Here is a 19704-nt window from a genome sequence, read left to right on the forward strand (position 1 = left end):
CCCGCGGCGGCGGGATGGAGGGGGCGCGCGCGGGGCGGACGGCGGGGCTGGCGCGCGACGTGCTGGAGCGGGCGCGGCGGCGGAGGCGGCGGCCGGCGGGACGGCTCCCGGCCTCGGCCCCGGTCAGTGCTGCGGGCGGCGGCGGCGGCGGCGGGGCGGGGGCGGCCGCGCCGGCGGGAAGGCGGCGAGATGAATAAGAAGCGCCGGGGCGCCGCGTCCGTCAGCGGCGGCAGGACAGCTCCCGTCCTGCAGGGGCCTAGTGTGTGTGGGAGTCAGCCTTAGGCGTGCTTCGATGAGCTAGAGGCGTTTTAAAAAGCCGTGGAACCGTTTCACACTTGGTGGCTTCCCCCCCCCGCGTTTTGCCACAGTGGGAGAGGGCGGAGGGCACCTACAAAGAAACGGCCGGTGCTTTGCAGGACGGCGGAGCGAGGCAGCCGCTCCACCCGGTGACCCCCGGGGGAAGCGAGTGCCCCGGTGCTGCGTGGGGCGCCTTGGAAGGCCGGCGTGCACGCTGCCTTAAAGCTTAAGGACCACGGCGTGCACGCTGCCTTAAAGCTTAAGGACCACGGCGTGCACACTGCCTTAAAGCTTAAGGACCACGGCGTGCACGCTGCCTTAAAGCTTAAGCACCACGGCGGCAGGCCACACGTGACTGTGTCACCCCAGAGACAGCCCCCAGCACCAGCGAGGGTTTTGCTATTCAACCACCTGACACTTTCTACCCCTAAGCATCAAGCACCACATCATGACTTACGAAAAAATGTCTTTAATTGCAGGAAGAAGATTCAGAACGTCTCAGTGCAGCATTCGCTTCAATTGTGAACTTGATGAATCAAGCCACAAAGGAATGCGAGGTGAGGTTTCACCCCCAGACCCGTGCAAAGGGGAACGTTGATGATGTGCCTGGCAGAGGCCTCTTTGCACTACTTTTGCTAAAACTGCAAAAATTAGACTTCAGTTTTGCTCAGTGCATGGCAAGAGCTTAGCCAGCGAGCCTACGGTGCTTGCCTAGATGAAGAAATTTGGGGCGTTCGCCATCATGTGGTAGGTTACAGGGTAGGTTTCACCAGTGTTATCCTGACCAGCTGGTACCACCTTAGTTGATAAACACCACTATCCATCAGCATTTCTCCTAGACGGTGCTACTAGACCAGTACACATTTTAGCAGAGGGTTTCTCTGCTTCTTGGTAGAAAGGCAACGTGGTTAGAGAGATAGAAATGTGGGACCACATCACAAATTACATTGTGTCAGCCACTGCGCAGGCTTGTGGCGCGTCACAGTGTACAGTTTTTTCCGGTGCTGCCAGGATACTTCTGCACTTCTGTGGAGTGGCTTTTCAACAGAGTAACCGTTTGTTTTCATCATGCCAGCAGGAACCACTCATGCTAGCTGATGGAGTCAGTGTGTTCTCGGTGGCGGAAGTAAGGGAAAGTTTGAATCTTGAGCAAAGAGATTGCTTTGCATCACACGTTCACTCTGAATGTAGAGTTAACGTCCCCAGTATCATTTAAGCAAACTTGATTTGGGGTGTTGCTACTGGATAAGGAGTGTGGGCTCAGTTCTGAGCAGCACTGTATCTTTTTTTGTGATAAGCAGAAATTGAGAGGTATGGCATACAGCTGCACAGCTCCACTGTTTTCATGTTGGCTCTGACTGCCGCGTGTCATTACTTTTCTGGGTAGACAGACCAGGAGCCTGTCTCTGCCAGCTCATCCTTGTGAATGCAGCCCTGCAGCCTAACTACTGCATTAAAGTCTTTGAAAACTCCATCACAGTTTACATCGTCTATGCCCTTCGGGATCTGTTAGCATAATGCAGCAGGGAGCTTATTGTCCGCAGAGTTAATAACAGAGCCTAAGTCTTCAATTAAATTAGAGAAAACAGTAGTTCAACACAGACCAGATGATTAGTTCTTAAGCAACTCGTTTATCATTTCAAAGCACTACATACACAGTAACCAGTTAATCCTAAAACAACTCAGAACAGTCTTACACAAGATGAAACAATAATATAACAGTGTATAGAGACTCATCCTATTCCCTGTCAGGAGTATCAGAGTTGGAGCAAGCAGTGGATGACTTCCATATTTATGCATCAGCCAAGACAGTACTGCTTCAGTCATCTTCTGTAGACAAGAAGAGTCACAAAAGGGTGGGGTGGGGGGAATTCTCAGACCCACAAGTTCATGAATAAAGTTTACAAAGTGCAAATAAAAATCCACAGCCCAACATAACCATTTAGGCACTTGAGTGCAAACGATTAAAACTGTGATTTAGGATGAGTTGTTTAGAGTTACTAAGGGACCAAAGTTTACCCACATTTCTTACCCCAAAAGTTTGCTTTCATTTCTTTGCTCTGTGACATCATGTAAAAGAATCCAGCTCACCTCCTGTGATACAGAAATGCTCTGTGAAGCGTTATGCAATAAAGTCAGAGTATTTGATGTATTTGGGGACGTAGCTCCACAGTAAACCACAATACAAGCAACCAAATATGTTGATGTGTGCATAACCTCAAGGAATAAAACACAGCAGTAGATTTGGAAATAAGAATTGCTACTGGCCTTATTTTTGTTAAGTTTAGTCTTGACAGTCAGAGACAAGGAAAATGGAAGTGAAATAAAATAGGTATTTTGGAACTTTTTGGTCCCTGTGATCAAAAAGGTAACCCTGGGAGGTGACAACAGATGGCAGCAGAGCTATACTCAAATATTTAGTTTGCAGTGGGGAAGATTCACTTACCTTTACTGTCGAGCCAGAAAAGGGCTGCTGCGGACTTAAATACAATTCTCGAAACCGCTATGCTACTCATACCAGCCTTGAAGACACTTTAGCTTCTTCACCAACTCATTTTTCAGTATTGAAGTGTTCTGCTTTTAGAGCACTGCTCCTGCACGTGCCCTGCAGAACCAGTCTTCACTGGCTAGGTTGCAAAGCACCTGGCTTGCATATACATCCTGTTCAGGACCCATAAACTATGGCTTTTTCTACCAGAGCTTTTCTCGAAGAGCCTGATCAGGTAGATGTTTCCAGAGCATTCCTTCTGATATTTTCATTAATTCAGTTCTGAGGTGTCAGGGAGTCCCTACATATTGTGTTGGAAGGCAGGCATCTACAATCAGGGCTAACAGTTTTATACTAGAAGGCAGATGTCCTGTGGACATCCAGGCATTGTTCTCATCCTCACACGAGAACACACCAGCCAATTAATATAGAAGGTCAGTTTCACTTTTAATTGTAAATCTGCAGTAGTTGTGACCACGGCTTTGATGCTTCTCCACATAATATTCTCTGTTTCTATTGTTGTCCAGAAGTACTATAGCTTCATGGCAGCCTGTAGATGCAAAGAGCATGAAATCAAACACATCTGCAGATACCATGGCAGGCAAGCAGGGCAAGGAGAGCTAGAGTCCTCCCAAGAAGAGGTAAGTAGGTGTTTTTGGTTTTGATTAAAGGTTATTCCTTCCCTTGCCATAGGACACTTGTTATCCATCTAGTGTCTGTGACACTTACAGTAATGTATGTGGTTTAACATCATGGGCATATGAACACCTGGACTGATCTGAGCCTTCTGTTGGGGGGCAGGGGAGAAGGCAGAATAGCTCCTGGTGGCACCAATCAGTGTCACATCAGTCCTCTTGTGTAAGGGAAAATTTCATGGACATAAAGCATCCCCTCTCTCAGGGGCTCAATTTGCCTTTTGTGTTGTATCATTAGAAAACATACCTTTTTCTTTCCAGAGGACGGAAGCCTCTGTAGCACTCAGTCAAGCTCAAACTTGCCAGCAACATGTAAGTTTATAGAATACTTTGTTTTTAAATCGAGGTATAGCATTTGTTTATCATCAAGCTGGTTAAAATTGGTGATCAGATGTGGAGACTTCATGATGGCACAGAAGATTAAACAGTGGTGCATTCACAGTCCTAATGTACATATAGGTAGGCAGTAGAATGAGCATACAGAGACTTGCACAATTAATTGCAAACCAAATTGTGGCATTCTGGCATATAGCCAGTTAAGAGTCTACTTTATATTTTGGACTGATACAGAATGTCAAACACTGTGATTAATCTTTAGGCTCTTGTGAAGTGCATCAGCAACAATAATGCAGCATTTCTCCAGTCTCACCTCATTTGTGCTCCTGACGCATTCCCTGTGCTGAGGAAAGGCAGGCAGCAATGCACCCAGCAGTTGCTTAGCCAGTTATGTTTGGCCCTCATACAGTCTCTCTGAAGACTCCTGTTCCTCAAGGAGAAGGAAACTTTATTTTTCAAAGCCTAGCACCTCACCAAATCAATTTTGGGAACTTCTAAGCCACAAAAGATGAGAAACATGGAATCTATACCGCAGTACAAGTCAGTGGGAGCACCCTTGTTGTATGGATGTTTTCCAGGTCTATGTTCAAAACCATTTAGGTTGGTAACTTTCAGTTTTGTGAAGCAGAGATTACAGCATGTTGATTATTTCCATTGATTGAAACATTAGATGAAATACTTCGAGTACGGCACTCGCTAATTTTTGTACTGACAGAAACATTTTACAGTTTTATCCATGCTGCCTGTATAGTTTGAAAAATCTTAGTATGTTTATATAGTAGCTGAAATGTAAGGGGTTTTACCCAAATTCAAAGTTTTTATTTTTGTGGGAAATCTAAGATGACTAAACAGTAATGAAACTTTCCAACCCCTCCTAAAGACCAGACAAGCTTCTGAAGACATCTACATTGAAGTTTCTCCTGGCACCTATTCTGTCACAGCAACCTCAGAGGACATGGTGCAACAAACCCATGTGGTGGATGTCAGCGCAGGACAAAGTTATGATTTAACTTTTGTTCTATGATGTTTGTTATTTCTTGGTAATCACAGGAATAAAATACAAGGGTGTTTTAATGCATGTCATGAACTATGTATATCTTTTTCTTGTTAGCACTTTAATAGTATCCTCTCTGGGACTCCATTTTTATGGCCTGTATATTTGTTTTCTACTTAATGCAGTTATATGCAGCCCACTTTGTACACTGATTTTATAAATATTTGTACATTGTGTGCCTTAAATCCAATTATGTGACTCCTATTCCAGGTTCTTATGCTTTAAACAATTAAGATACAATCAGCGGAATAAAATACATAATTTAGTCTTTGTGATGACAGCTTCTTTTTTATTATCCTCGGACAGAGTGTCCATGTCACATTCTTGAGCACAGACAGCATGATCCATGTAGTATGAATATGGATGTACATTAGCTTCTGTGGGCTGGCACTGATTTTAAAGCATTTGGCTCACAATGCATCTCTCCTATCTGTACTTTTATTATTCTGATAAAGAAATAAAATGCAAATGAAATTCACTATCTATCTAGGACCCCAACTCAGGAAGGTGCTTGAGTATGTGTCAGATGTTCAGTATAGGCACATAAACTATTGATACTTCAAGTACTGTCTCTTTGCAGGCTCTTACCTAGGCTAAACACCAGTTAGCTGCCTTCTTCCATAGGCAGTAGGCCACTCTGAATTGTTTGCTATTTCCTGCAGGGGAAAAGTACTGCTGAGCAACTGCACACTGCAGCTTTTGGCCAAGTTCATACACTCCAAACATGAGCAGTCCTATTAAGGAGACTCCCTGGATGCTTAACTCTCCCAAAGGATCAGATGACACCCACAGTTAGAATTAGTGACATGACCTATATATATCTATAATCTTTTTGTAGCTGATGGGATTAAGGTTTCAGTTAATTTTCATGGGAATACAAAATTCAGTGAGCTGAATGCTGGATCTCTAAGCATTTTGTTGTTTGTATCTACAGTAGCAGGTCCCTTACCCTCTGGCTACTTTCTCTTCTGCTTTAATCCTGAAAAAAATATTTTCCGCTGTCAGCTTGTATTGTTTCTCCATTCCTTCTGGCTTTCTACAAAAAGAAATTGCTATGCTAAATTCCTCTGGCTAACTCTAGAGAACTGTAGACAAACTGGAGGTTTGTAGAGCCTTGCTGTGCATCTGTTCAGGCTTTTAGTGCTCATACTAGATTACCTGATCTCTCCAGAATTGTAAAGTCAAGTCCAAATAATTAGGAATTTGATACAACACCTTGGAGTAAAGAATGAGGATGCTGAAATTCAATGTGGATAGAAATAGTGTTTCTCAGTTATTAAAATCATACAGTTATCCATAAAGATATTCTACAGAGACAGTACCTAAATCAGAATTTGATTTGCTTAATAAATGTAACACTGATACAGTCTAAGCAGTTTACCTGAAATTTCAGCTCCTGAACTTCATCAGTTGTCCATTTATTGAATTCTGTGTTGATCATGTCTCTCTCTCTCCTTTGTTGCAAGTGAGCTCTTCGTTGTTTTTTTTTTGCCTGGCATCTTCTGACATGGTCTGTATCGTCAAGTTTGTTGCCTTCTGTGCAAGTCACTTTACAGTTATCATCTGACTCTGTCTTATTCCTTGCTGTTTTATATCTTTGTTTTTCTGATGCTTCAAAACCTTCTTCCTGGAGGACACAAAACAAATCCCTTGGAAGTCTAGCCTAAAAAAAAGCATCGTAACTGCTGCTTTCCTGGCTATAAGATAGATACCTCTGCCTCTTGTAGCTTTAATAATGGTATCATTTCTGTGCTAGTACAAACTTTACTGCTGAAACACAGAAGTGTACAAGACCAAAGGATTTTCAGAAGCTGTTAGGCTTTGACCAAAAACTTTGCTCCTTTAGAAGTTAGGAGAATTTTTGGTGACTACAGTGGGAGAACATTAGTTCCACAGAGAGCACCTCTGGGAAGCCTGCTCTCTAGCTTCACTTGTTTGTTTCAAGTTATTTCTGATGCAGTCTGCATTATGTGATAAAACTGCTTCTCTGCAGTCTCAAGGAGTGGCAATGTATATTCTGGGTTTAAAAACACCAAGGGCCATTTCACAGGAATAAAAGTATGTCATCATACTCTGTATTAACACATTGCATCCACTACTGTGATTCATGATGCCAGTTTAGGGCTAGAATGAAACCACTCTGGGTTTTTGTTTTTGTTTTTTTTTAGTTTTACCAAAAGGCAAAGCATGCCACTTCAGTGCACAGCTGTGACACTTGCTAACATAGCGCATGTCTGCTTGGAGCTCCATACTGGCCTAAAAATTCCTAGGAAGGCAATTACAAAAGGTGTGTAATTATGATTATTTAAATAATAAAGTAGGAACCGTATAGTTAATAAGTCAGTAGGCATCTGCTTAAAATTAATGCATATATTTGTGAGAGTACAAGATATATTCCAGTATATTCTCTGTTCACCAAGACATGTCGTTAACAGATTCGTCTTCTCCTAAAGAAAATCATGTAAGTTTAGCACATTCAAAGTTGTACCCTGCAGTAAGCTCACAGTAGCAAGAGCATGAAGGTACAAAGGAGCTAGTATTTGATTTCCAATATATAATTTATTTATTGTACCCCTGACGCTCTTGTGCAGAGCAGTGTTTCTGTTCATCCTGCCATTCTCTTTCATGTTCCCCTTCTTCCTGCAGGCTTTTTTCTTCCTCTTTTCTGGGTGTGGTGGGTTGACCCTGGCTGAACACCAGGTGCCCACCAAAGCCGCTCTATCATTCCCCTCCTCAGCTGGACAGCGGAGAGAAAATACAATTAAAAGCTCGTGGGTCAAGATAAGGACAGGGAGAGATCACTCAACCAATTACCATCATGGGCAAAAAACACTTGACTTGGGGAAATTAATTTATTACCAGTCAAATCAGAGTAGGACAATGGGAAGTAAAACTAAATTTTAAAAATGCTTTCCCTGGACTCCTCCCTTCTTCCCAGGCTTAACTTTACCCCCAAATACTCTACCCCCTTCCCCTCAGTGGCACAGGGGGACAGGGAATGGGGGTTGGGGTCAGTTCATCACCCGTTGTCTCTGCCACTCCTTTCCCCTGAGGGGCAGGACTCCTCACACTCTTCCCCTGCTCCAGCCTGGGGTCCCTCCCATGGCAGACAGTCCTCCACAAACTTCTCCAACGGGCGTCCTTCCCACAGGCTGCAGTTGTTCACAAACTGCTCCAGCGTGGGTCCCTTCCATGGGGTGCAGTCCTTCAGGCACAGACTGCTCCAGCGTGGGTCCCCCGTGGGGTCACAAGTCCTGCCAGCAAACCTGCTCCAGCCTGGGCTCCTCTCTCCGTGGGTCCTGCCAGGAGCCTGCTCCAGCGTGGGGTTCCCACAGGGTCACAGCCTCCTTCAGGCACCCACCTGCTCCAGCGTGGGGTCCTCCCTGGGCTGCAGGTGGAGATCTGCTCCCCCGTGGACCTCCCTGGGCTGCAGGGGGACAGCCTGTCTCACCGTGGTCTTCCCCACGGGCTGCAGGGGAATCTCTGCTCCGGCGCCTGGAGCATCTCCTCCCCTCCTTCTGCACTGACCTGGGGGTCTGCAGGGTTCTTTTACATGTTCTCGCTCCTCTCTCCAGCTGCAGTTTTTTCCCCCCTTTCTTAAATACATTCTCCCAGAGGCACTACCACTGTCGCTGATGGGCTCGGCCTTGGCCAGCAGCAGGTCCATCTTGGAGCAGACTGGCATTGGCTTTGTCAGACACAGGGGAAGCTTCCAGCAGCTTCTCACAGAAGCCACTCCTGTAGTCCCCCCACTACCAAAATCTTGCCACGCAAACCCAATAGATTGTGCTTGCTTTTTTTGGCATTCATGTTTGGATTTTTTTTTTCCCCCCAAGTTTTTCTAAAGCAGGAGGAAACCATGGCCAACAGAAACCAGGCCTAAAAATCAGGGTGTTGTCTTTGTTCCTAGCTGTGACACAGTTTGCTTACTCTGTATGCCCTAGCTTAAGGGTAGGGATCTGCTGTTTAAACTGCTTGCTTCTTGTGAGGGAGTGAGAGAAGATAGTTAGTAAAGACTGTTTACTAAAAAATCTGCTTGTATTTTCAGAGATAGAGATTATGACTATCAGAGTTTGACTAGCAGACCCCAGCACCTTTCCAGATTGAATCTTTTCTTGTGTTTTATTGCTGCTGACAGTCACATCTGTCCACTTCCAGCGACACTCATGTAGGTCCCTACCTCCACAGGACTTCATTGGGTTGATGTCAATGGGCATTTGGCAAGTTTCTGAATTGAAATCTGCATTACTGAATGCTCACACAGTTACCGGCATAATCTTTTCCACTTTACCAAGTAGCTTCAGCCCTTCCTTAGAATTTTGGGATTTTTGTTTTGTTTGAATTAGTGGAGAAGTTTCCTGCCTATCACGAAACTGGTAGATGGCCTTAGCAAGCACTTAGGTTAGAAACAATGTATTTTTCTAGCCAACATCTAGACCATTAAGAAGAATATTTCTTCCATTCAAACAAACCCCATGCTTACATAAATACAGTATTAATACAGATTACCTTACCCCAAATGACAGCTTGAAATATTGGTCTCTTAAGATTTCTTTCATTGTGAGTTGCCCTCTGGGAGACTGCTCGATGGTTTCAAACATTGCACTCCGATTAGTTGGGGCAACATGGGACATGTTCCCAACGGAGATGGCTTTGGATTCCACCTTGTCCTTTGTACATGTGCTGCTGTGACTGCCGAGTCCTGGGAAGAAGTAAAATTGTATCTAAGAGTGAAACCAGAACTGAAATGGAAAAACATTCATTCCAGAAGAGAAGAAAACGCACTTTAAGCCTGAAAGGAATTCTTTCAGGTTATTCTGCATGGACTAGCTACGAAGGTTAATGAAGATGCTAGCATCATAAAAAGCGTAGGAAAATGATGGGGAACAATCTCAGAGAGGGATATCTACGTTTCCAGATGAAATTCTTTGTTCTGGTAGTTTTGCATTGGATGGAGCTGCCAAAAGAAGAGCTAGCTTGAAAGATGAAGCAGCAGAAACGTTGGGGAGGGGGAAGTATTGTATCAGAGACTGATATGCAAATTTATAGTATTTATATCAATAAACTACAGGAGAGGTGACTGCCCAGATGAAGGGGGACCCAGAACATATTTTTTTTCCCTCTGGCTGTTGCTTCCCTTTGAGGGTGTTAAAAGGTACCTGAATTACTGGGATGGGACTTGTGGTGGCTTCTTTTCCAGTATTTCCATTCGGGTCTTGCAGAATCCTTTAGCCTGGGTTTCTCAAGACAGCTGGAGTCTGTGTTAACAGCACCGTCCACCACAGTACTCTCAGTGGGGAACGCCTCCAGGTCCCACTCTGCATCAGGACAGGGAAAAGACACTGCCACAGCTGCTGCTGCTGCTTCTTGTTTGGGGCCTTTCAGTTCTAGAAGGCATGGAGAGGGCTCGCTGCTGGACTCTGCCTTTTCTGTTTCATTCCGAAAGACCAGAGACCTGGATGGAAGAGGCCACCAGGCATCAACATGGGGATGGCAGCAGCAGATGCACCTTACATATGCTGAAGAACAGCATATACCATCACAGTGATAGTGGAAATGTGGCCAGGAGGGTGAGCAGAGCAAGCAGTGCTTGGCAAGGCTACATACAGCACAAACAGGAACCAGGGCTGTTTTGGGACTGCAGGAAAAAACACAAGAGTTAGCGTCCGGACTTTGTTTGGGCTTCACCCTGCTGGTGAAAGGCATGTGGATCATCTCTACAATCCTCTCCCACAGGCTAGGAGGGATCCACAGAGCCACACCTCGCGGGAGTTTCACTTTCTTGTCATTCCAGAAATGGACCATAATTTCTTCATCTTCTGAGGCTGTTGAGAGAAAAGGTAAGGAGCCATAAGCAGCTGGCCTGGGCAGTGCACATACACAGATCACGCTTTGCAGCTTTATGCACTTCCTACTCCTGTCAAGCGGTAGGATCAACAATCACCCCTCTCTGTAACGCCTCACCTTCATGGCATGGAGGGTGGAGTGGGCAGCTAGGGCACCATCGGTGTGACAGCAGGCCTGGAAGCATCTTTCCTCCCAATTTGTCATCAGATGAACAAGAAAACGTTGACTGAGTAACTTTTGTTGTTACTGCCAAAGTTAGCAGTAATGGTCTCAGAATAGTATTTTGATAAGTCAGTGGAGCTTGACTGTCAGACATGGGAAAAATGAATGAACTGTTGAAATCTCCTATGTTTGGGTGATAAAATCACCCCCAGATGTACCACTCGGTACAAATGTGAGCATTCAAGCACAGATGGGTGCTTCCTGAGAGCTGCCTCACTTGTATCCTTCATGAAAAGGCCACCGTCTTTCACGTGGCAGACACGGCCTTGTCCGAGCAGACAGGAAATAGCATAGCCACAGACGCTGAACATGACATTTTTATGGGTCACAACTTCCTTAGGGTCAGACTGGTGAGGTTACACGCAGATATCCATCAGTGTCCTGGTTTCGGCTGGGGATAAAGTTAATTTTCTTTCTAGTAGCTGGTATAATGTTATGGTTTGGGTTCCGTATGAGAAAAATGTTGATAACACACTGATGTTTTCAGTTGTTGCTAAGTAGCATTTAGACTAAGTCAAGGATTTTTCAGCTTCTCATGCCCAGCCAGCGAGAAGGCTGGAGGGGCACAAAAAGTTGGGAGGGGACACAGCCAGGGCAGCTGACCCAAACTGGCCAAAGGGATATTCCATACCATGTGAAGTCATGCCCAGTATATAAACTGGGGGGAGTTGGCTAGGGGGGTGGATCACTGCTCAGGGACTAACTGGGCATCGGTCAGCGTGTGGTAAGCAACTGCATTGTGCATCACTTGTTCTGTATATTCCAATTCTTTTATTATTATTATTATTGTCATTTTATTATTGTTATCATTATTATTTTCTTCCTTTCTGTTCTATTAAACCGTTCTTATCTCAACCCACAAGTTTTACTTTTTTCCCAATTCTCTCCCCCATCCCACTGGGAGGGGGGGAGTGAGCAAGCAAGCGGCTGCTTGGTGCGTAGCTGCTGGCTGGGGTTAAACCATGACAATCAGCAAGTCCCATCAGCTCCTGCAAGCTTTAAGCAATGCTAAACTATAGTCTGTGCACTGATGTTTCTCTGGCAGTAGCACCGCAACAAGCATTTATCCTGATAGTCTCATTCATGTTCCAGAGCAAGGCGAGGAAGAAGGCGGCAGCATCTTTCTTACCTCTTAAGGGGTCTCTGGTCTCAATGCCCGTGAGGACAGTTCCTGGGCCATATCTGGCCATATCTGGCTCCCAGGGTGCCAGCACCTTGTCTCCAGGGAGTAAGGAGTGCTTCATTCTGTTCACGTATTCCAGAATGTCATCCTTTGCTGTTCTTTGCACACACACTGGATGCCTTCCATGTGACATACGTGGTTTGGCAAACTCTACCAGGAACGTGCCTCTTTCACTCTGTTACCAGGAACAAAATAATAGTTCCTCTGAAAAGCAGTCCGTAATGTGTCAGGTCATATAACCTTCACCAGGAGGCCACTCTGTGGCTATGTGGCTAGGTCAAAACTCCACGCAAGCCTGAACAGTAACTAAATAGTATGTGGTGTCAGTCTGGCATTGAGACAGCCAGCAAAACCTCTGTGAGGCTCACCAGAAAGCAGTCTGAGTGAACCATATGTACAGATTCACTGCTGCTAGGACCTGTATTTTCTTCCCCAAGAAAAAAAGCTATAGATAGACTGCAACTGGATTTCACAAACCGTGCCATGTGCACCAGATAACAAGGGACACTGAAGCCATTCAGACCTGTTCTTCAGTCATGCCCAAGTCCTTCCTCATTACATACCACACTAACACTGCTTCTTGGGGGGGTTGTAAGGAATTTTTGGTTTTTTTTTAAATTAAGGCCTGTCAAGAGGCTTTTCATCAACAACGAAATAAGGTACTTCCCTGTTCTTGAGAAAGAATAGGCTCTTTTTTCTGCTAAGTTTGAAGTGCTAACAAACTAATGAATTAAAGCTTTCACTAACATTTCTGAAAAGACACCGAGCCACTGGTCTGTAGCTGACTCAAGCTGGAAGTGTGTACATAAAACACTAATGCTTTTCCTGTGCTATTGATGGTTATGTGTCTACACACAACAGTAGCCGGTACACTGCTCACAGCAGCACTCACGCTGCCTGAGCCTGGCTCAACGCCCAGCGCCAGCAGAAGCGGAGGGCCTGCTGTTGCAAGGTGCACAACACCCCTGCTGGAACTGGGAGTTTGGGGGGCACCCATCTTCTGCACAAGATGAGGATCCCCGAAGCACATCTGCTCACTCCTAGAAATGGACTCAGTAAAGGAGGCTGAGCAGAGCAAGGATCTGATCATTATTAGTTTATTGGTGCCTGAGGCTGTGCTGCATGCAAGAGGCTCACCCAGTATGCCAGGCAGCAGGAGGTGAGGACAGCCTGGAATCAGGCACGTCGGGAGCTTTATGAATCGACACAGCCACGAGCATCAGCTGTCCTGGTGATCTCCAATTCACGCACCAGCTGAAATCAAAACTGCTACACTAAACTCAGATGGTGCATGAGGACTGCTGGTGGACTGGACACCCATCCTATTACCCATACCCATGACTACCACACAGCAACTGTCACTCACCTCTATCTCCTCTTTTACTGTACCACGGTAATAAAATCCATCTTCTTCCCCTCTCACCAGCACAGGGACATTGCTGTCTAAGCTCACTGATCTCCCCAATGTGCTCAGCTTCTTCCATGCTGGGCCAGGGGAGGGGAGGCAGTAGCTAATCCATTGGCACCTTGAAAAAAAGAAAATGGGTCAGCACTGGGAGAAACAGCTTCTGTAGGTCATGGGAAGAAAAAAATCCTGTAAGATTTAAGAACTGGATCACTCCACCTCATTTTGTAGCACTCCCACAGGCCAAAGCATGTGGGAAGAAACAGAAAACTTGCCTGTGCAGGGACAATTCCTTGCTCTTGGAAAACAAACAAACAAACAAAAAAATCCACAACCAAAACAAAAAAAACCATCAGTGCCTGCTTTTACCCAGATTTCTTGGTTTGGGGTTGAGAGGAAGTAAGGCAGGAGTACGCTGGAATCCTGGGCCAGCACTAGCCACACTAGCCCCTTTGGTGTTTACATGGCAAGCCACCACAACCTTCAGATCAGGAGAACGGATCCACCTCCAGCACAGAGCACAGCGCAAGTGCGCTTGAGAGCGCTGTAGCTGATGGTTTACACTGGGGCATTCAGGGAAAAGTAGAAAAGTAGAAAAGTAAACAACAAAGCTGCTGGTTGATGACAGGTTCAAGTTCAAAACAGGAAAAATAATGCCCTGTCACAAAGCATTAGAAACATTTCACAGAAGATGGCTGCTAACGCAAGATGCTTTTATTTATCCAAATAATATTAGAGGAATGTTTCTTTGATAGGAGGTTTACTCAGGCTTTGCTTTTCATAATCTCCAAGGCAGCAAATCACTTTAGTTAATACAATCTAAAAAACTGCCAGTGCAGGGGAGAAGAAAGCTTAAATGATGTTCAAGCTGCTAATTTATTAATCTGACACACCAGCCTGTTTTATCCTATTAGGTATCATGAAAAAGAACAAATCACAGACTCAAACAAGAACTTGATTTTACCTCTGGGGGGTGAGGGGCTCAGCGATGTGGGTGGGATGCACTACAAAAGAGCTCCTGCAGCAGGGGTTGACAGTAGGTAGGACACTGCAGCACGAGAACTTGTCCAGAGCTGGCATCGCACTGCAATACCTGTGACCCGTAGGCAGGAACCCTCCTGAACAAGCCATTCTTGCAAAAGGAGCTAACTGCGGGACTCAGTCATGATCTGCTGGTAGAAAAGAGACAATGTACTGGTATTTTCCAACACAAGCAACTGCTTTCCAGTGTACATCAAGAACTCAGTAGCTTTTATTAGTTGTTTGTTTTTATTTAAAAAGAATGAACTCAAAATATCCAGACTGGCATTTGGTCAGATGAACCCACATCACTGACTTCTGTGATCTTCAGTCACCCAAATCCCAACCTGGTAGAGGGACAGAAACACCCAAGGAAACTAGAAATGCTGTGAAAATCCCCAGGAAAGCAATAGCTTTCATCTCCCTCCAACCTTTGTTTCCCTCTGTAACATCCAGCCCCCTTTTCTTATACCTACACTCTCTTTTAAATCTTTCTTGTGTACGGTCCCAGCCAAACCATCTCTGTTCTACAAGCTGAGACAGAAACTACAGCTGAAGTTGACAAGCTGAGTAAACGTGACAGTTTTTGAACGTGATGTTAGATTACAGTTGCCTGTTACTTGTTTTATTTATAGTGATGTATTAAGAAGACATATTTTGATCTTTCAGCTGTCCTGTCATGTTTTATAACAGCAGGATTATGGCTTGCCATGAGAAGGAATGAAATGCTCAGATTTGACAAGTGATAACTATTCAGAGGCTGTCACAGTAAGATTGATGATGTGATGCTATCTCTGGTAGTCTGACAAGATGTAGTAGACAAACTTCCATGCCCCTTTTTTTAAAAATATTGGTTAGAAGCTTTTAGCATGCTTAGGGTAAAATTTGCATGGAAATTCAACAACATATAAATTTTCAGTGCCTAATTTACTTTACAAAATACAGTTTAAGCGCTCATATTATGTTTAAAATGTTATTTTGTCTCTTATCCGAGAGGTACGATCTGGGAGTACTTTTTACGAGGACTCCCAGACATACATAATTTCAGAAAACTAGCACACCAAACCCAGCAAGAAGAGTGGATTAACTGCTGCAAAATGCATCTTTAAGTCAGCAAATCAACACAACACATTCACTTGTTTCACAACTACATAAACTCCTCTATTACAAACCAAACCAAGACGGAATCAGTAGTACTTTGCAAAGAAATGCATCAATTCTACATTAAAGCACATTTTAATCCCATTCAGTGCTGTTACTGCTGAGAGCCAGGTCCCCTATTTTGGTATAAAATGGGGCACTGACAAAGGCAATTGCACAACACTCAGATTTATTTTTTTTTTCTGGATAACTCCCAAGTACTTTGACACAGCAGTGTTTCAGACTTACCAGCTATTGATAACACTACCTCTGGTGGATTTGGATTTAGTCCCAATGCAGAAATCTTGCCCTTTTGGCTGTTTGACACGGGAAGCCATTTGCTGCCAGTGTTTCCTAGTTGCTACGGAGGTTGCCACAGTTGTTACTACCAGGATAGGACATCCTGACCTTACCAGTTAAAAACCAGTGGAATGTGACTAGAGAGGAGCATTTGTCTGCCACGCATCCACTCAATTTTTAACTCCCCATTGATCTAGATATTGCACTGGAAGACTGCAGGGGCAGAGAAGGAATTATAAGAGGGCACAGTGTCCTCTAGGCTTTCTGCCTACTATTGCAGGACAAGAAATAGCATCACACAAAGCTACAGTTCAGATTTAGGAAAAAAAAGCCCACCACCACAGGGTGTGACACATAGATCAGTCTGAAATGCGGACAGAAATGTTGAAGCCGAGACAAACTGAGATTGAATCACTTTACAAATTTTCCCTTTTCACAGTAAAAGAGAAAAATAATGAATTGTATCCTCTTCTTGCAAAGTGCATATCAAAAACATGCCAGAATATAATGCAGAAATCTGCCTGGTAATCTCTGCTGTGATTCCTAATCTTCATTTTCTCCTTAACAAGTGTTAACTCTTTTTTTTTTTTTTTGGGGGGGGGGGGGGGGGGGGGGGAGACTTAACTGCATTTTTGTAGGCATTTTTCAATTCACTTCTACCAAAACAAGGTAACAGAGGGAATGATTGCAAGTAGGGACAAGGATACAGCACTTCTGAAGTCTGTAACCATTTTCTGTCCATTCTGCTGCACCCACAGACTACCACTCTCATGCTGTCAGCAGAACTGTTGTTTCATATCAAAAATACAATTCCCTTGCATACAGCAAATGTCAAGAACACTCTGCCAGTTATGAGCTAAGCTCTCTTCAGCACCTTCACATAAATCTATTCTATACCACTTCACTGAAACCATCAATAGTACAGAGGAACAGACTGGGAGGTCAGGGAAGACCACACCACACCTCAACCATTATCAGTGAAAGTCCTGAAAAATATCTGTCACAGGATTTCTTTTTTTTTTTTCCCCCCAAGGCTATGACCTTGCCAACTCTCTTTATACTGTGTGTTGTGTGAGCAGTCCTAGTAATTTTTAAGGGCACCAACAGCTGAAGATTAATCCAATTTTCAACAGAAATTAGGCTAAGTCAACAGTTTTTAAAGGGATTAAAATATTCACTAATCAGAAAAGGATGGAGCAGCACTTGCAAGACATATGCTTTTCCTATGTTCAGTAACTGTGCTTCAGAGAGCTGCTACCCTCCTCTTTTTATTTTCCCCCTTTTAAACCAAGTTATCCTTTCTGTTGGCATCTAACAACATTCCTGGGAAACTTTTAAAAGGCCTTTTAAGAGAAACACTGGCAATTAGACCAAAAAACTTTTAAGAAAGTGCATGTGAGAGTAAACCAGTAACATTACAGAAAATGAGAGGAATCTCAGCCCCATCAGTGGAAAGAATTTATTTTAAAGCATGCAGGTTGTGATGATACATACAACTACTTTACACGTATAGGTATTACATTTTTTGTTTGGTGACAATTTTAGAAATGTTTTCTGATTTCCATGACTTAACTAAAGCCACTCAGATGATATTTCCCCAGTTGTCTTTTTCATATCTAAGTGTAGTTACTATCTGCAAAATTAGAATTCTTTCTGTGGGCTGATAGCCTCACGTGCTATGATCCGCTCCTAAGATGTGCCAGGAACATGCACATCATTAATAATATAGTGGCTACTAGGTTCCCAGACGGGATACGTTTTGCTTGGTTTGAAACAGTTTAGATCGTATTCAAAAACTGGTTTTGTTTGTTAATTGCTTTAGGTGTTTGGCCTAGCTCCATGACATTTTTTTCTGCCACCACAGAATCATTGTACAGAACAGACTGTAGGTAGCTAATGTATTTTATTGCAGCACGGAGTGTCTCTACTTTGCTGAGGCGTTTCTCCAAGTATTCCTTAGGTAGGTGATGCCTCAGTTTAGCATAGCCTTCATTGACACATTTAACCCTCTGTCTTTCCCTCTCATTCCTCTTTCTGATGAAAGCTGGTCCATAGGAGTACTCACTTCTGCAGTAATTGGAATGGGGCATTTGGTAGGGAAACGTGCAGGGCTCATTGTAGAAGTTCTCTGCAATGAGATGCTCAGACATGAAAGGAAGGGATGACAAATCTTCAGAGCAAGTGACCTGGTTTGGTGTTTCTGGGTACACATGAAACATGACCACTGGGTCAGCACAGAAAGGCTTAGCCAGCTGTATGCGCCGAGTCTCAGTACAGATAGATAACTTGTCCATGAGGTTACAGTAGCTTTTGCCATCCATCAGGTTCTGCATTTAACCTGGAAATGCATAATTACATAACAGTTTAAACAACTTGTATTGAACAGTAGAAAAAAAAAACTCACCCAGACTTACCAATGCTTGGCACTACTAGCATTTTCCAGAAGAGATATTTAATGCATTTGTGACATTTCAGAATGGTGTTGAAAGATCATTGCATAGAGCAGACAATGTCCCATTTGAAAATACAAGAAAGTGCAAGTCAGCAACACTGATTAAAATAATTCACAACAGACTTTAAGAAAATAAAGCCACTAAAGCCTCCTAAAGGAAACAGCAGTTTCCTTTCACCTCAGCTTTAGAAATGAAGATAATCTATCTTTATGTACTCCACATAGGTCTAGCTTGCTCCAAATCCACCAAAACTTACATCTCTAGAGAGAATAAACAAAGCAGGCCAACATCTGTGGCATTCTCTCCACCCCTTTCCCCTCCCTGGGGGGGGGGGGGGGGGGGGGGGGAATATTTACAAGAAATTTAAAGGATGAATTTCTGCTAAACCTAACATCTCCTTGGGTCCTCATGCTCCTTCTGCACTCACCTGCAGATTAAACACAGATATGAAATACTAAATACAGTCCTACTGATCGAGGATTATGAAATAATCAATTTAGTAAAGGAAAAATGCATGTCCTAATAATATTGTTCCAATTTTAAAGTATTTTACTAAGATGGGACTGCACACAGCCTTTGGGGCACTGCTAGAAACCTGTAACTCAGACTGGCCTACTAAAACAACATACCCTCTCTTCAGGGCAGCATTACAGCAGGCGTAACTACTCAAATCACCCCTATATATTTACTAGAAAGATAATCTTGCAGTGTTTTATAGGAAGCCACATTATAGCGCCTTCCCAATATCATTATTCAAACAGCTAAATATCAGCATAACTGTAATGATTGTTACCTAATAACTACTCAAAAATAATTTTTAAATAACTAGTTAATTTCTAAAGAACTACTGTGATCCACCCTCACAGATTGCAAGCAATACTTGCCTACAGAATCTATCAAAAAACATTCTTACTCACCATCCACTTCCACATCTATATATTGCTGTCTAAAACACTTAGGTTATTGCACCCTCTAAAAAGGAAAACACACCTGAACATTAAACTAGGTTACTATAAACATCTAGATTCCATACTTGCAAAAACCTCACAAAGCTTCCAATGTTCTGACCACAGTTCCATAACATAAAGGGGATCTCCTTAATCCTTCACAAGGATACGGGGATATTTTGATGTTTTCTAATGAATTCATACCTGCCACGTTTAATACGGAAAGAATTTTTACTCAGTATGGACCTATCCTCACAACATATTCTATCAAAATGCCTCTGTATTCAGCATCGTCCCTTTTTCTAATGCACATAGAT

The 19704-nt window shown here is 43.7% G+C and overlaps 3 protein-coding genes across 6 annotated transcripts in view; 1 reads left to right on the forward strand and 2 right to left on the reverse strand.

Annotated features, from left to right (window-relative positions):
* AKIP1 (A-kinase interacting protein 1) lies at positions 1-5111 on the forward strand. Its single transcript, XM_075048044.1, has 5 exons — positions 1-122; positions 777-854; positions 3313-3426; positions 3742-3792; positions 4697-5111. The coding sequence occupies exons 1-5, from the start codon at positions 15-17 to the stop codon at positions 4838-4840; spliced, it is 495 nt and encodes a 164-aa protein (XP_074904145.1). The 5' UTR covers positions 1-14; the 3' UTR covers positions 4841-5111.
* On the reverse strand, positions 2364-18231 carry C16H11orf16 (chromosome 16 C11orf16 homolog). 3 transcript variants are annotated; one of them, XR_012653170.1, is made up of 8 exons: positions 18053-18231; positions 14492-14696; positions 13489-13648; positions 12069-12297; positions 10030-10695; positions 9380-9572; positions 6252-6497; positions 2364-3335 (listed from the first exon to the last, which is right to left on the reverse strand). XR_012653170.1 is itself a non-coding variant. In XM_075048039.1 (8 exons), exons 2-8 carry the CDS (start codon positions 14656-14658, stop codon positions 3318-3320), a joined length of 1674 nt encoding a protein of 557 aa, XP_074904140.1. In that variant the 5' UTR covers positions 14659-14696; positions 18053-18231; the 3' UTR covers positions 2364-3317. The 3 variants fall into 3 exon arrangements, 2 of the variants coding, with proteins under 2 accessions (XP_074904140.1, XP_074904139.1); XM_075048039.1 differs by having other exon boundaries at positions 9385-9572; XM_075048038.1 differs by having other exon boundaries at positions 3313-4240; positions 9385-9572.
* ASCL3 (achaete-scute family bHLH transcription factor 3) overlaps positions 17433-19704 on the reverse strand; it is a 5802-nt gene continuing 3530 nt past the window's right edge. For both annotated transcript variants that reach the window (XM_075048041.1, XM_075048043.1), the window contains one exon: positions 17433-18325. In XM_075048041.1, the coding sequence (XP_074904142.1) occupies positions 17766-18320 (555 nt within the window). In that variant the 5' untranslated portion in view covers positions 18321-18325 and the 3' untranslated portion in view covers positions 17433-17765. The remainder of the gene's footprint in view (positions 18326-19704) is intronic.

Source organism: Buteo buteo, chromosome 16 (genome assembly GCF_964188355.1).
Source record: "Buteo buteo chromosome 16, bButBut1.hap1.1, whole genome shotgun sequence".
Lineage (NCBI taxonomy): Eukaryota > Metazoa > Chordata > Aves > Accipitriformes > Accipitridae > Buteo > Buteo buteo.